This window comes from Crotalus tigris, unplaced genomic scaffold (assembly GCF_016545835.1).
Source record: "Crotalus tigris isolate CLP2741 ecotype Arizona unplaced genomic scaffold, ASM1654583v1 scf7180000018323.1251302, whole genome shotgun sequence".
Lineage (NCBI taxonomy): Eukaryota > Metazoa > Chordata > Lepidosauria > Squamata > Viperidae > Crotalus > Crotalus tigris.
This window is the reverse complement of record NW_024096943.1, coordinates 402,952-419,679: the sequence shown is the minus strand read 5'-3', so window position 1 is coordinate 419,679 and position 16,728 is coordinate 402,952. Positions and strand designations below refer to the sequence as shown.

Sequence of the window (16,728 nt, the reverse complement as noted above, 5' to 3'; positions counted from 1 at the left end):
GTTGCTTTCTAAGTGAGTAGACTTAAAAACTGTCATGTTTTATTTTTTTCCATAATATTATAATTAGAGGGGAAAAAAAGACTTTCATATTGTCTCAGTTATGGAAACCAGTAGCTTAAGTAATGATTGAGGGGGATGGGGTCTTTTCAAGTTGTTTGGCATGTATAGCCCAAACTCTAAAAGACTTGGGTATCTGATATTTGAAGAATCATCTTTTTGCCCATGTTGGACTAAGCAAAGCCCAAGCACAAAAAAGATGACAGATGAATCACAAATAATAAAAGATACGCTACATTCATATCCCAAATAATGGTGCCAAGTTGGATGTCAGCACCCAAATGTCCTCCAGAAAATCTGCATCTTCAACTTTTTTTTTTAATGGGTAGTATTGGAGCCAACTGAACCTCCTGGGGGAGGCTATTCCAGAGGACTATCCCCATTACAGAAAAAAATTGCCTCCAGGCTTCACTCCCCTCCTGATCTCCCCAAAATGGAAGAGACCAACTGCTTTTCCCAGCATGATTGAAGATGTTGGGCAGGCTCAGGTAGAGAAATGGGGTTTTGCGTATTCATTTGATGTTGCCTTAAGCTTCCCTAAATTCTACGGGCATTAAAGTTGTGTTTTCCCTCTTGTTTCATCCTCTTCCAAGGACAAATTAAATTTGTTAAGCAAGGTTGAAATGACAGAAATCCTATGACAATTCAGTGATGACATAGAAGATTTTAGTAGGATCACACGATGGGAGTGTCTGGATGATACTGCTTTGCAACCAACACCTGGAAAAGTTGGCAGTGGTTGATCTAGAGATTCATAGCTTGCTTCTTGCTCTTGCATCCTAAATGGTCCCTTCAGTCTGAATGCTTGCTCCCTCCTTCTTCCTGGCTAACTTCCATTGTAGAACCTATTATGATTTGGCCTCAATGATATTGAAGGCAAGGCTAGATTATCTCATTGGGTTGTCAATTCTTGAGCGTTAAGAAGTTGGCATATGAGATGACCCAGAATAACTTCCTTTGGAATGAAATCTCTTATCACTGATAAGTGCAGTTCTTTTTAGAGCTTCTTCTTTAATGCCATATTTTTTCTGCAGGACAAATAATCCATTGAGCAATGAAACAACCTCATCTTAGCACTTTTACTGTGCACTGCTTATTTAGTACCACAGACAAGCATATACTCACTACTCTGCCATACCTGCACCCTTAGAAGAGCTACCATGTTCGGCTGATACTTCTTAATCCATCACTAGAATGTCCCACAATAGCTCCCAAGTCTGATGGGGCCAGAGAATGATACGCCTACATGAATATCAGGCTAGTGATGTCTATTTAACTCTTTAAATAACACTCCATGATTATGAAACAAACACCTTATTTTCACTGAACCTCCTTTTTATATACTAGGTCTCTAAGTCATAAAGAAAAGGGAGCACAAGGATATCTATGGGATGGTGGTGAGGTGGTTAAAAAAAAGTCAAGATGGGAACCACAACTGTGTGATCAAAACTCTTCCCCATTTTAACATGCATACAATAAATGTGAAAAAGGATTCAGTTCTTTGTTGACCCCCTGCCCCCTGCAAAAGATGCTCCTGAAAGAATATCCAATATCTGCTATACAATAGAGGTAATACCTTAAAACCGATACTTTCAGGCTCAGACCTATGTTTGCCTTTATTTATACTTTTCATACCATCTTGCCGTAAAGGACCTGACATGGTATACAATATAACCTAAACGCATTTTGAAAAAAAATATTCAATCATCTAAAAAGTGAAATAATTAAAAAGTAACTCCTGAGGCTACATTTTGACAGGTTTTTATCTATCTTTTTAAAAAGTTCCTTGGAAGCCCATTGTAACTCTGAAAAGAATGCTCCATATGTAGGACAGCAGGATGTTACTACAACCACTGATCACTTTTCAAGAAAATATATTTTAAAGGTTGCCTAGTAACAACAGGGAATAAAAATACTCCTCCCCACTGATTGCTCTGTTTCTCCTAAAAATTGGCAAGATGCTTATATCTTACTCCAGTTTTGGCGAACCTATGGCACGTGTGCCAGAGGCATCACTCAGAGCCCTCTCTGTGGGCACACGTGCCATCATCCCAGTGCTGCCTCCCCCGTGGCCCCCTCCTCACCAGCCTCCCTGCAGGAGAGTCACCCCCGGGTGCGGCCAGTACAGAGAAACGCAACCAAGGACATGGTAGCCAGGCAGCAGGGACAAGACTCCGCCCTCACGCTGTCATGCACAGATGATGCTGTGGGGCGTGAGCAGAGGGCATGGCCAGGATGGCGCTGCTGGGCCACCTGAGCGATCTGCTGCGGTGGGCCATAGAGGCGGTGGGTGGCCCTGCGGGTAGTCGGGGTGGGGGGCAGGGTAGTTTTGGGGCACTCGGTCTCTAAAAGGTTCCCCATCACTGTCTTACTCAATTGGCTATCCACTTTCTCTTTGCCCCACTGGTTAGTTCTTCTAGCCCTCTGAGCTACTCTCCCTTCTTAATTCTTACTTGGTTCTTAACGTGGGTTTCCAGACCAGTGGAAGGAGGGGATTTCCTAGCAGTCCTTTTGAGGATCAGTTTCACTTCATGGCTTGAGAAAAGGAAATTGGGAACTTATTCCCCATTCCACTCTCTAGGAATTGTTGAGAGGGATTTATGGAATGGTGGGAAATAAAAGGCTGAAAAGAACTGAGAAGGCTGGAAAAAGCTTTTTAAAAAAGGCAAAAGGAGAGCTTGTGGCTTCAGAAATATTTCAGCAGTGTCTGCTACAATTTCAGAAGGTCAGCCATTGTGATAAACCACTGGAAAGATCTGCATTCCACACTTGGAATACTGCATCCAGTTCTGGTCATCACAATATAAAAAAGATGTTGAAACAGAGAAGAGAGAAGAGCAAAAAAATTATTAGAGGGCTGGAGGCTAAAACATATGAAGAACAATTGCAGAAACTGGGTATGTCTAGGACTAGGGAAGAGATGATAGCAGTGTTCCAATAATTGAGGGGCTCCTACAAAGACAAGGGTGTCAAACTATTTTCCAAAGCACCAGAAGGCAAGACAAGGAACAATAGATGGAAACTAACCAAGGAGACAAGCAACCTTAGAACTAAGGAGAAATTTTGTAACAGTGAGAACGATCAACCAGTGGAATGACTTGCCTTCAGAAGTTGTGGGTGCTCCAATACTAGAGGCTTTCAAAAAGAGACTGGACAGCCAATTGTCTGAAATGGGTACAGGGTCTTCTGCTCAAGCAGAAGGTTAGATTAGATGACCTCCAAGGTCCCTTCCAACTCTGCTATTCTATGTTCTATTTCCTCCCAAAGGATTGATTGCTTCATTGCAATAATTAGCTCATCAGGAATGGTTATAACTTTGGAAGGTAGAGCACACTTACTGTATTATTTGGAACAGCAAGAGGAGGAACTTTCTCTGTTTCTCAGACCTCTGGCAGTTGGCAAAGATCGTTGCTGGAAGGTGAACTGAGTCAGGATCCATAGTTCTTGTTGGTTCAGGCATCTTGTAAATATTATGCCACCTCCTAATCTTGGCAGCAAATAAAAGGAAAAACTCTAATATTGATTGTTGCCTTTATTGGTAATGTTGTTTTGCTCAGATGCTTCCAATAATTAATAGGAAAGTAGGGAACATATTAAAATTAAAATATTACAAGTATTCAGTGGAAGAGCTCAATTGTCCCCAATGGATCCCGACTCAGGAAATTTAGACTGACTGGTAAATATATCAGCAGAAATCCTTAACTCAGAAATCAGCAATTTGTTCTCTTGCATTTATTTGAACTACATCTTCCATGTTCCCTCATTATATTTGGCATGATGGGAGATAAAATTAAGCCTTCTAGGAGGATATTGCTGTTGTTATATTTGTTTTCCTGGAATGCCTTTGCCATTTTAGCTAAAGATGCTGGGCTAGAAACCAAGAGACTATGACTTCTAGTCTTTCCCCAATCTATGACCCTGGGCCAACAGTGGTCTCTATTTTATTTCTATCTCTTGCCTTAATTTAGTGGCAAAAGCATATGTTTCCATATGGGAAGCAGTGATCTCTCAAGCCCTTTGATATGAAAGGGCACCCTTACCATTCCAGCCACTTTCAGTGCCAAGCCAAATACTTATGAAACTTTTTCATTTGCAGGATCCCACTCCAAATACGATGGAGCCAACTAACCAGTCCTTGTATGCAGAGTGTTCCAATGGAACTCAGCTCAGTGTGACCTCAGCTTCTCATTGTGTCCCTGAGAATTGCTGCACATTGCATCATCCCTTTATGCCTATGAGCTGTTTCTACCAGCAGGACAAATGATGATATATAAGGGGAAATGTCTTCATTCACTTCCCTTGTTTCTGTTTTTCCTCTACTCTAGTCTTAGTTAAACCTCTGTGTTTAAGAGAACCTGCAATCTTGGAATTTCCTGTGGTCTCCTATCCAAATATTTTCCTTAGCTTTTCCAGATTAGCTAAGCTAAATGCTCTCAAACAATCCTTTCTAAAGGTGAGTGCCTTTGTAAATTAGAACATAGAACCATAGAGCTGGAAGGGACCTTGGAGGTCTTCTAGTCCAACTCCGTACTCAAGGCAGGAGACACCCGCAGCTCCGGAGCCATATGCGGCTCTTTCAGCTGTCTCCTGTGGCTCCCTGTCCTCAGCCACCATGTGCAGTCTGAAAAAAAAAAGTGGGACTAAAAAAGCTCAACCAATCAATTCAAACTTCTTATGAAGTTTGAATTGATTGGTTGAACTTCTTTGGTTTGTGGGACTGCCCACAAACCTCTTTCCTTCTTCGAACTGCACATGGTGGCTGGGAGGATTGCTGGAAAGGTGTCCTTGGCAAGGAGTCGCAGGTGGCCGGTCTCGGGGTGCCTCTTCCCTGCCCGGCAGGTCTCCGCTCACCCTGCTCCGCCACCACCTCTGTTAGTCGGGGTGGTGGTGTCGCTGGGGGTCTCTGTAGCTTCCCCTCTCTGCCTGTGCCTTTTGGCCATCTCACGGGCAGCGGATCCCCGTGGCCTCTTTCAAGAGATTCCCCCACAGTGCCTGCCCGGCCCTTTCCCCACCTGCTGCATGGTCCTCTTGGCCGTCCTCCCTCTGCTGTTGCTGCTGGTTGTGCTGAGCGAGGCTGAAGAGGTGGCAGCGAGTGGGCAGCCACACCACTTTGCTGTCCTCCAGCCACCACCGCCCTCGGTGCTACAGCAGAAGGAGACCTTGGGCTATGAGGGCGGCAGGGCCAGCGGCGGGTCGGGACCTTCCCTTCGCCCCTGTGGCGGCATTTCCTGTTGCTGGTGCAGCCGCCCATGGTGCACCCAGCCTTGGTGCCCTCCTCTTGCAACAGTGAAGTGGCTGAGGATGTGGCGGGGGCAGCGGCTGGGCCGGGGGTGGCGGGGACCCCCAATGATGCTGGAGTGGCCACTGCTGGAGCTGTTGCCTCCCATCCTGCTCCCCCTCCCCGCCTGTTTGGCTGAGGACAGAGAACCCCGACGATGCTGCAGTGGCTGCCACTGTGCCGCTGCCTCCCGTCCTGCTCCTCCTCCCCGCCTGTTCGGCTGAAAATGCGGTGCTGCCGTACTGCTGCCGCTGCCACCGGAGCCATCGCCTCCCATCCTGCTCCCCCTCCCCGCCTATTCGGCTGAGGATGTGGTGGGGGTGGCGGCCGGGCCGGGGGCAGCGGGGACCCCCAACGATGCTGCAGTGGCCACCGCCAGAGCCGCTACCTCCTGTTCTGCTCCCCCTCCCCGCCCGTTCGGCTGAGGATGCGGCAGGGGTGGCGGCCGGCCGGGGGCAGCGGCCGGGCCAGGAGCGGTGGCCAGGCCAGGGGCAGCAGGGACCCCTGATGATGCTGCAGTGGCCGCTTCCGTGCCACATGAACCTATTGCCCAATCACAACAGGAAAGTTGAAATAAGAACTTTTTGATAAATGGTGAAAAGGCCTTTTTGATAGGTGGTTTTGGGCAACAAAGGAAAAAGTTTGGGCAACAAAGGAAGCACTGCCCTAAGAGCTGAAAGATTGCTATTTATAATCTTTTCCATGCTAAGATTCAAAGCAATACTTGTTGGGAAAGAAAGCATATTCAAACTCTTGTCTGTAAAGATTGCTGGTTGAACTGGTGTCTTGCGTGGTGATTTCATACATGGCAAAAGTGTGTGCTGGGAATGTGTCCCATCCTGATGAATTCCTTGATTTGCTACTATGTGAGATTAGATGGAGATGCTGACTTGCACGTGTCCAAAGGGGTTGGGCAATGGGAGCATTTCCAGAGATGATGTGATCTTGTCTTTCCTGCATGTGTGGTCCAAACCTACCAATTAACACCATATGAAATCCTCATGACCAAAAACTAACTCATCCTTGATACATACCTTGGCCTTTTGCAGTCCAAAAAACAATGTGTTTTCTTGACTTTCATTTGTATCACTGAAGTGCAGAATTGCACATGAAGCATTATGTGCTGTGTTAGGTTTTGTTTTAGCATGGCATATAAAACCAGCTGTTACAGTTTAAAAGTTAGCTTGTAGCCTATTGTACAAAGTCAGTTGTGGCTCATTCAATAATACACAGTTTAGTAAATATGTCTTAGTACAATGCTTGAACCCAGGTAATTTTAATACAGCATCATATTCTTCCCTGTGGTTGTAATTACTACTATACAAATATGAGATTATAACTAGTGATTTTTTTTACTAATTTTAAGTTTAGTATTTTCACATTGTTCAGTGACTCATATGATGACACAGCAATAGCAATAACGTTTAGATTATGCATAAATCTCCCATATATTATGATTTCAGGAATACTTTCCACACCTTGGAAGGTAGATTAGTATTTGGTTTCTCCAGATTGGAGGAAACAATTGCTTAGAAAATTTACATGCATAATTTGATTTAGCTACAGAATTGTCAGATAATCCAGAGCTACCAATATGGTACTGATTCCGTGTTAAATTGAGATCTTAGTCTAGCAAAAGTGTAGTGCTGCTTTGTCAATCATGGTGTGAGGGTTGCAATCTTTCCTTCCAAATTGTTTTTGAGAAGTTCTGCTTCAAGGCTCAGAGCTTGTGTGATGGACTTTTGGGACTGGCGACAAGGGCTTTTCACAGACATAATGACTGTCGGATGTGCAGATAAAATCATTCCATTCACCATTAATCCAAACTTGGGCGCAGTCCTCGTCACGACCCAGATAAGTGTTGGGTTCACCTGCCTTCCAATTCCTGAGATGGAAGCAAGAGATGGTCCATGTTTTTATCTCAAATAGTCAAGAATAATCTCAGATTTAGTAAACTTAACTCTAGAGCCATCAAGCTATTGTTTCCTAAACATTTTACTGATAAATGTATCTGAACAAAATGGAAACTTCTCATCAGTTTCACAACCAAATAGATTTACTAAATACTGTAGACGCAGATCTCCTTGCCTGGAAATAAATGGTTTTATGTGATTATAGGATTACAAGTCTAAAGGATGTTGAGGGGCATTATGTTGCTGTTAGTGATTGCTGGTTGAGTTTATACATCATGTTAAACCATAAAATCTTTTTATTACTTGGTATGATTCACTTATTCTGCCTGTCAGAATTTCAGAGACATTGAAAAAAACTGGAATTGAAGGTGAGTTTCTGCTTCATGATGGCTGAGCAATTGATAGCCATTCACTTGGTGATGAACCACAGTCCCCAATATATCCCTCAACCTTAACAGTGCTGCGTGGGCATCTGGGAATTGAAGTTCAACAACAAGTGAAGAGCCACATGTTCCCCAACTCTGCTAACAACAACAACAATAAAAATTATTCAGCGCTCACTTAAAGCCATTTATGTAATTACTGCCATCCTCCCATTTCCATTCTCCTTCTCTTTGTTGGTCATGGAGACCAATCCAAAAACGTTCATTTCTGGTCCGAGTCTCTATGAAATTCTGCAAGAGAAAAATCCAAGAAATATGAATAAGGGCATTTAGACTGGAGAATATTTCCTTTGCAATCATAAAACAGAAGAAAAATGGAGGTTGAATTACTTCTTATAAATTCTAGAAATGAATGCCATCTGAACCAGAACAAGGCATCCAAGATAAGAAATAAATGATACCTTAGCTTTATTCATGCTTGCTAGGGATATGTCCTGGGAAGACAATTTACACCAAATCTGTAGGTGTCCCAACTTACCTGTTTTGCAAGACTATCAATGATGACCAACCGTGATTGTCTACGTTCACAGTCTGCCTTGGCTTCATGCCAGGGAACTGACTTCAGGGAGAAGTAGTAACACTTTCCACTAAAATATTCCCATTGTCTAGTGTCAGCACCACATGGGAACACTGAACAATAGGAGGAAAAAAATAAAGTCAAAAACTGATACTGGCTTGGCTTATCAATTCATGCAAGATCAAAATGTGCTGTTTCTTCTGATGATAAGGGCTGATAAAACAAGTTGCACAGACAAAGCTAGAGAGCATGCACTAAAGTAATACTGTTTCTTTACCTACAGCAGAATTAAACAAAAAAAAAAACCTGGAGCGGAATTGCCCCATGAATTAGAGACCAGAAAGCTAATCTCTGCTAAGGGAAATAGAGAAACTTACAGTGAAAGTCCTGGCCATGGGGATTCTTTGAAAAATCGAGTCTCATCTTATTGAATTCGGATGAAATTGTTGAGACTAAGATTGTAAAGGAAGGGAAATAAATGCGTATTAGAAACCTTGCAATGTCACTCCATATAATAAGAACAGAACTGTAATAAGAAGAGAAGGGAAGATGACGCCCATCTCAGAAGCTGCTCTCATAGGACTGATTCCTTCTGGTCACTACAGAATTGTTACCACCAGTACCAACAGCCCTTTGAAGTATTCCTGGAAGAGAAGGCAAGCACCTCAGAGTTTGTTCCAGTTGATAAAGAAAAGAATACGAACATTTTTATTGCCACATGGAAACTGCTTCTAGACGTTGTGCTTGAGGTGGAAAAAAAAATGAAATTTTGATTTTGGGTTTTACCAATTAGATAGACTTGATGTTATCGAAATGGCTAGTTTATATTATTTTGTGAAAGTAAAAAGTTGAGGCTTGACACTCGACTTTACTGCACCAAAGGAAGTCAGAAGTCAATCCATTTTTTTTCTTTTTTTTCCTCCCTTACCTCACTTCTCTACTCCCTTGTCCCTTCCCTATCTTTTCCGCTATTTGCTGTTGTATTTTCATTGTATCGTATATTATAAACTAATAATAATAAAAAAGAGTTTGTTCCAGTTGCGGACATCTTTGAAACATCTTTGCAGCAATGTTTCAATGTTTCAGTGGAAACAACCTCCCAATTTCTACTTAACTATGATTTTATTAATGAAATTGGTGCATCTTATACACTATTTTAATAAGATTTCTTTTCCTGAAAGATGGCATTTACCCACCATAATACATAAGAAGAAAATTGCTCAGCAACCAGGGATACAATCCTATACTGTGTTGTACAGTACCATTCTGCAATAGATATAGTATACAAATGTGCTAACAAAGAGCAGCGGGAATGGCACTGGAGAATGAGAAGGAAGTGTCATTGTGCCAGGGATTTTTTTAATTATAAAATTGTATCAAAAACAATACAAAACTAAACAAGAACAGCTGTTGGCAAATTCGTTGCGGGATTAAAGCTGTACTTATATTGCAAACATGTATTAGATATCAACTTTTATATAACCCAGACTTCCTGATCTGCCTGGCTGGAACAACTGAGACAGTTGTAGATTGAGAAAGGCCGATCTAACCTTAGATTAAAAACAGTAGATTCCATGTCTGAACTTTCTCTAAACCAGGGCTATTCAACTTTTTCACCCATTGTACCACTTTTAGGATACAGCAATATCCGAGTACCACCAGTCACCTAGCAAGGTGTCAAAAACTTGATGACCCCCCCCCAAAAAAAGGAAAAAAGTGATAAAGTACAGGTAGTCCTCGACTTACAACAGTTCGCTTAGTGACTATTTGAAGTTACAGTGGCACTGAAAAAAGTGCCCCCCAAGCCACAGCTGAGCAAGACACCTGCCTGCCCACCTGGTAGTGCTCTTGCCCCTGGCCGAAGTTTCTATTGTTGTGAACATTTCTGTTGAGGATTGGTGGGGGGGGGGGTGTTTGGTTTTTATTCCTCCCATCTGATGGGTTGCTGCAGCAGGTTTTGGTCACTTCATATAACCCTGGGACACTGTGACCGTCATAAATATGAATCAGTTGCCATGCATCTGAATGTAAATCACAAGACCCTGGAGACAAGGCAACATTCAGCTGATTGGTGCTTCTTCAGGGCTCAGCAGAAGCGCCAGGATCAGCGTCGAGCTCCAGCTGGAGCCTGGCGCTGATCCTGGTGCTTCCACTGAGCCCTGACAGCCCGGCAGCTCCAGCCATCTCTTGTTCAAGCTTGTGCGGTGCTGCTACCAGTTCAGTTCATTCCTCTCTTCTGCTCCCACTTTTCTAGGATGGTCGCGTACCACCTGCCAGGTGCCAATGTACCACAGGTGGTACCCCTACCATTGGTTGAAAAGCCCTGCTCTAAACTGTATTTTCACTCCCATTTCAGTACCAGAGAGGCCTATAGGGTTTATAAAACCAGGATGGTTGCTCATAGGTGGTTTTCAACTTACAACCATTCATTTAGCGACTGTTTGAATTACATGGAAAAACAATGATTTACAACTGGTCCTTGCACTTATAACCATTGCAGCATCTCCACGATCATGTGATCAAAATATTTACAATGGTTGCAGCATCCTGGGGTGATATGGTCACCATTTGCCACATTCCCAGCCAGCGTCTGACAAGCAAAGTCAATGGGGGAAGCTGGATTTGCTTAACAATCACATGATTTACTTATCTGCAATGATTCATTTAACAACCATAACAAAAAAGGTCATAAAAGCAGGTGTGACTCAGTAATTGCCTTGCTTAGTAATGGAAACTTTGGACCCAATTGTGGTCGTACGTCAAGGACTAACTGTATTAAAAAGCCTTCCTGAAATCTATTATAATACAATTCCCAATATTCCTAGATTGTGTTGGTTAAGAGAGATGGGAGGAGGGAGTATCACACAGCTGGAAAATACAGTATTGAGAAAGGCTGTTCTAGCTCAAAGCTGCAAATTTATCCAGTGCTCCTCTTACATATAATTTACTACAAAAATCCTCCATCTTGCTTTAGAGTCAATATCCTTCTGGCCCTTTGAACCAAAAGCAAAGGGAAAAACTGGAAACCTGCTCTGAGTTTTTCAGCTTTCCTTAGAAATTCCCTCTTTTATTAGATGAAATATTGCAAAACGTGAAAGAGGAAAACATACCTTTGGAGAAGGCCACCACATAACCAATGAGAATTAGCAAATAAGAGATACCCAGTAGTGCATAAATCGGAAAGTATGATCTTGGGATCAGGTTTCTTCCTCCTTTATGTGAAAGGAAAGAACAAAAATGTAGAAATGTTGTCCAATTAATGGGTAGGAATTTCTGTTGATGTTCCTTATAGCAGACAAGAGAAGTGGCCTGAGCTATGTGCTCTTTCAGTCACCTGGTGTTTCTTTCAACAATCTGAGGAATGAAAATTTCATTAATAAATGGTTTCCAGATCTTGTTTTGTAGGGGTACTGGATTCTGTTCAGGCCTTCTCACTTATTTTTAGAATGGGCAATCTTTTTTAGGTCAAGAGACTTATTTTTAACAGCGTGCTGGAAATTGCATTCCAAACTTTTGGTATATAGGAAAAATAACATTTTTTTAAAATCATTATCAAACAGGAGGGCAGGGGCTTTATATTAGCTGATGCTAGTATAGACATTATTGTGTAATTTCAAACTGAGTTCAAGACTTATTGTCTCTTTATTCATTTCTTGGGACCCAATATATAATTAAAAAGCTATTGATCTGTAATATTATAAATAAACACAAAGTCATTTTAAAGCTGTCCCTCCCCCATGATCACTAATTTAAAAATTAAAACAAAAAAAATATTTTTGCAAATTATGCTTCATGTTATATCATTGGAGTTTTTTAAAAAATAAAGTTTCATTTTATTTACTTCTTGTGATATTGAGCCATCTCCTATGATTGGTGAGACAGAAAATCTGGGGAATTGTCCATGGCACTGTTTCTCAACCCTGACAGCTTTCAGATCTGTGGACTTCAACTACCAGAATTCTCCAAAAAGCCAGGCTAGCTAGAGCATTCTGGGAATTGAAGTTCACCTATCTGAAAGCTGCCAGGGTTGAAAAATACTAGTCTGTGGGGACCATGATAGACTATTGTCTAAATACATAGCAACTAGTTGACAAAGCATCCCTATCTGGACATCATTTTCTTAAGCCATTTTAGAGTCCCACTAGCATCAGGCCAGGACAGGAACAGCTTTAAGGGGTTTGCAGTGTATGTCTGAGAAGGATTGTATGTGTATATGCACGTATGTCTAAATAGCTACAGAACTGTAAATTCTGTAGAACTTTATAACAGGTTCTTTTTGCAGCACTACCCTAAAAATCGAGGCAGTTTGATATGATGGTTAAGGCTAGAAACTAGGAGACTATTATTTCTAGTCCTGCCTTAGGTACATAGGTCTGTGAAGCAGGTAAAAGCAAACCACTTCCAAAAACCACACTAAGAAAAATGCAAGGACTGGTGCAGGCAGTTGTCAGAAGTCAAACTAGCTTGCTTGACACACAATTAAACCCACCCTGAAAGGTAAACTAAAATAAAAGGTAACAGATGATCTTTTCATGGCAAAACATGAAGGACAGAGTCCAAAAGTTCAGCTCTGCTGAATCTTGCAGTGATCTGGAAATGTGCAGAAAGCTGCAACCTAATCAGTCCCATTTGTCCTAATGGTAAATAAATAAATGCCTTATTGACTGGAATTTGTATAGTAGGAGAAATGGACCTCACTCTATAGTAATACATTTTTAGCTAGCTAGCTTTTTTGAGAGGGATGACTAATCTACAAGCAAAGCTCTTCAAACAATTAGCAATTTGCCTGAATGGCTTTTAAAAAGCAAATAATAGCCACACTTATCCAACTCAAGGCTGGGATAGGGCAGTTAATAACAGGTGTCCACTCAGATCACTTCTTTTGCTGTAATCTATGCTGGAAGAGCTCCTCATGTGGATGAATTTCTTTATATTGTCTTTTTAGTCAATGTAAAGTATATGGCATCCTTGATCTGCATCAGGATGGTATCATTTATCTGTAGTATATTAAAGATACTTCTATGCTACTGCAATAAAAAAAAGACCCTTGGCAGCTAACATAGAACAACTAAAAGTCAAAGCATGCACGATATCAATAAAACAGCTATTAAAACAATGGAAAAATTGAAACTGTACAATGTATATTTGTCTTCATTTGTGTACAACATATGCTACAAAAGAAATAAAAACTGAATAGCAATGTTCACATTAAGGGAAGGCTCTCTGAAATAATTTGGTCTTCAAGGACTTCTGAAGCACCAACAGAGGGAGTCAGCCTGATCTCTCTGGAGAGGCTGTTCTTCAGGGTCAACTTGACTGGGTAAATTAGACTCGACAGGCTAAAACCATTTTATTGAGAAAGATGCTATGCATCTTCCTCCAATTTACAGTTTTAGTGAATTAGGGAGGTGTCTGCCTGAGTTGCCTCTGAATCTTGCCTCATAGTTTAGGACTCAAACAATGCTTTAGTCTCTTTTGCTTAGGTAATAGTTCCTATATATCTCTGTCAAGGTAACCTGATGTACTCTATACCAGGGGTGTCAAACTGCCAGCCCGCGGGCCAGTTGCCAGAGGTCGCACCAACCCCAGCTCCGGCAATGCAAAAAAAGGTGCAATACGTTGCAACACGTTTGACACCCGTGCTCTATACCAATATTCCTCAACCTTAACAACTTTACAACATGTAGACTTCAACTCCAAGTATTCCCCAGCCAGCACTATTGGCTGGTGAATTCTGGGAATGAGGTCAACACATTTTAAGGTTGTCAGTAGCAGCACTGCCTCGCTTCAGCCCCCCCCCCCCCGAACCTCTCTGATGTGGGATTTACACCAGCTTCTTCCTATTAGAGCTATTGACTGCAGTGGGGAGTCCTGGGTATACCTGGGTACCAAATCATATTGGGTGGGGTTGAAAGAAGCAAAACTTTAAAGTCTATTTCCACACCCCCTCCCAAACTCTTGTTGCAGATTGGAATTGTTGTGTCTAAATATGTCATTCAAAAAAAATTGTGCTACTGCTTGGATGCTGTCATCCTTCATTTTTCTTCAGATATTTCTAGCAACAACACCTATTTGTGATTTTCTGGCAAACAGACAAATACTTTAGACAAGTGAGAATTTGAAAGTCTCACTTCAAGCAACTTGCTTATTTATTTGAAACCTGGTTGCCTTCAAAGGAAAAAAAGACATGGGATTATGTGGAAAAGCAAATTAATGAAGGAATACTGAACATAAAATATGGCATCATATCAAGCATGAAAATCACCTGAAGTGTGGAGCATAAAAGAATTTTAAAAGCTGGAAGTGGAAAGATCTTTACCCAGTGCTAAAAAGGCAACTGGACAGGCATCAGACAAACATCTATCAGTTACTTTACTGTCATAAAGTTTTAGTCCCTGGTTGCCACTCACCACACCTCGAGTCATCTGGAAATAAGGCTTCAAAAAGCTGACCTTGGAGAAGCCAACTTGATATGAAGGCAAGGGATCCTCCAGGATAAATCTATATCTCAGTTAGAAAGACACTACATTCTAAAAGGAAAGTTAGATTGATACCTTTATATGTCCGGAAATCATCTGAAAACTTTTCTTCATCCATCTTGGAAAGCTGTGTGCCTTTTGTGTTATTTGGAAAACACTTCCTCAAATAGGGACTTTGTGGTTTTGCTGAAATTGCTCTAGAGAATAAATAAATAATGGTTAAATATTAGCTCAGGATGATTCTTAACTTTTCTGCCCTTCTGCCCATTTCTTTTTTAGAATATAGTCGCCTTTCAAAACTTACTTCTTGCACCAAGACCACAATGTCTCCATATATGATGAATGCAGTGGTGGGATTCAAATATGTTAACAACTGGTTCTCTGTGTGGATGCTGCTTCTGGAAGTCCATTCTGGGCCTGGGCATCAAAAAATTAGCTAACGGTGCGAACTGGTTGAATCCCACCAGTGGATAAATGGGAACAATAAAAGAATCTTGCTCCTGTTATCAGGTTTTCCTTAATTAAATAAAAGGCCTATTCTTTGTTCTCATCTACTTAACTGTAACTTCATAAGAGCAAGACCTTTGAGCAAGACCAGTGAATAATAATACCTTATGATTGCAAAGAACTGTAAATAAGCAAACAATCCCACAGATTTCCTGTATTAAGACTAGCAGTGAGAACTGTTTGGAACAAAATAGACATCAATGTGATATTGACAAATATATTCACTGTTATTAATAGTAATAAGCAGCTCATTAGTATAATTTGCATTATAGTAATTTCAGAATCGTTTGTAAAGGTTAAACATGAAGGATGCAATCTAAAACAAGGGTGTCAAACTCGCAACATCATGTGACGTGTCGCTATATATCGTGACTTTTTTGCCATGGCCGGCAATGGGGTAGGCATGGTTTTGCTATGATGCATCTGGCCCATGGGCCGACAGTTTGATGCCTCTAATCTAAAAGTTCAGCTATCTACACATAGGTACTAAGTCATGGTTTGCTTAAGCATTATTTTTGAAAAAAACAACAACAATCCATAATTGATTAGGTTTCCTCAAACCAAAAAAAGCATATATCACACTATTGCTTAATATGAACAGAAGTATAGCATAATTTGCAGTGATGAAGTCTAGAGGTGACTGGGATATTTGCAAGTGGCCAGTTGCTATTTTTCCAGGAAAGGATGCAGTTGGCAAACCAGGTGCAATTTGCTTACTTAGAGTCATCTGAGGTTAGCAAAGGATCCAGTCTAGATCAAAAGCAACTCTTTTAGATGTGTTCAAAATAAAATCTGTTTAGTGCAGATGACAAAAACTAAAAGAAAAAGAACAAGGAAGAGGTAGGATGATTCAGATTTTGCTTTGGCTCTGTTTTGGTAGCATCAGTGAAGAGCATACTAGCAGTTTGAGCTGGATGGCAAGATAATAAGCAAGCATTAATGTAGCTTAAATAATTTTCAGTTATCAGATGAAAAGCATTCTGTGGGATGGAAGGAAGGATCTTGCTAATAGTGTGGTCAAACTTATGTTCATTTATCAACGAGAAACCCTGGAAAAATGGATGAAAGGCCAGACTACTGAAGAGATTAAATTTTATCTCTTTGAAAAGAGGGAAGGGAGATCCACAAGCCAGGTAGCCTGATAATATCTGGGAAGAGTTTAGTTACATTAGTTGCTCGATTCTTGGTGACTGCATGTATAAATGCTGACCAATCAATCAGAATAGAGATGAAAAGGACCTTGGAGATCTTCTAGTCCAGCCCCCTGCTCAGGCAGGAGTTCCTATATCATTTCAGACAAATGGTTGTCCAGTCTCTTCTTAAAAACCTCCAGTGATGGAGCACCCACAATTTCTGAAGGCAAGCTGTTCCACTGGTTAATTGTCCTCACTTTTAGGAAGTTTCTTCTTAATTCCAGGTTGCTTCTCTCCTTGATTAGTTCCCACACATTGTTTTTTGTCTTGCCTTCTGGTGCTTTGGAAAATAAATTGACCCCCTCCTCCTTGTGGCAGCCTCTCAAACACTGGAATACTGC

At 41.4% G+C, this 16,728-nt stretch overlaps 1 protein-coding gene across 1 annotated transcript; it reads right to left on the bottom strand.

The window, feature by feature from the left end:
- Window positions 1-6,576: 6,576 nt before the first annotated feature.
- Window positions 6,577-14,839, bottom strand: LOC120311193 (hepatic lectin-like). Its single transcript, XM_039350403.1, has 6 exons — window positions 14,763-14,839; window positions 11,319-11,420; window positions 8,586-8,660; window positions 8,170-8,321; window positions 7,810-7,922; window positions 6,577-7,220 (listed from the first exon to the last, which is right to left on the bottom strand). Exons 1-6 carry the CDS (start codon window positions 14,803-14,805, stop codon window positions 7,049-7,051), a joined length of 657 nt encoding a protein of 218 aa, XP_039206337.1. The 5' UTR covers window positions 14,806-14,839; the 3' UTR covers window positions 6,577-7,048.
- Between the last annotated feature and the right edge of the window lie 1,889 nt (window positions 14,840-16,728).

Excerpts from the sequence above, each read along its gene's own strand:
- LOC120311193 (XM_039350403.1), bottom strand. The coding sequence starts at position 14,805 with ATGGATGAAGAAAAGTTTTCAGATGATTTCCGGACATATAAAG. Across the intron at positions 8,661-11,318 it reads TGTGGTGGCCTTCTCCAAAG|TCTCAACAATTTCATCCGAA; the intron begins GTATGTTTTCCT and ends TTACAATCTTAG. Across the intron at positions 7,923-8,169 it reads TTGATAGTCTTGCAAAACAG|AATTTCATAGAGACTCGGAC; the intron begins GTAAGTTGGGAC and ends TTTCTCTTGCAG.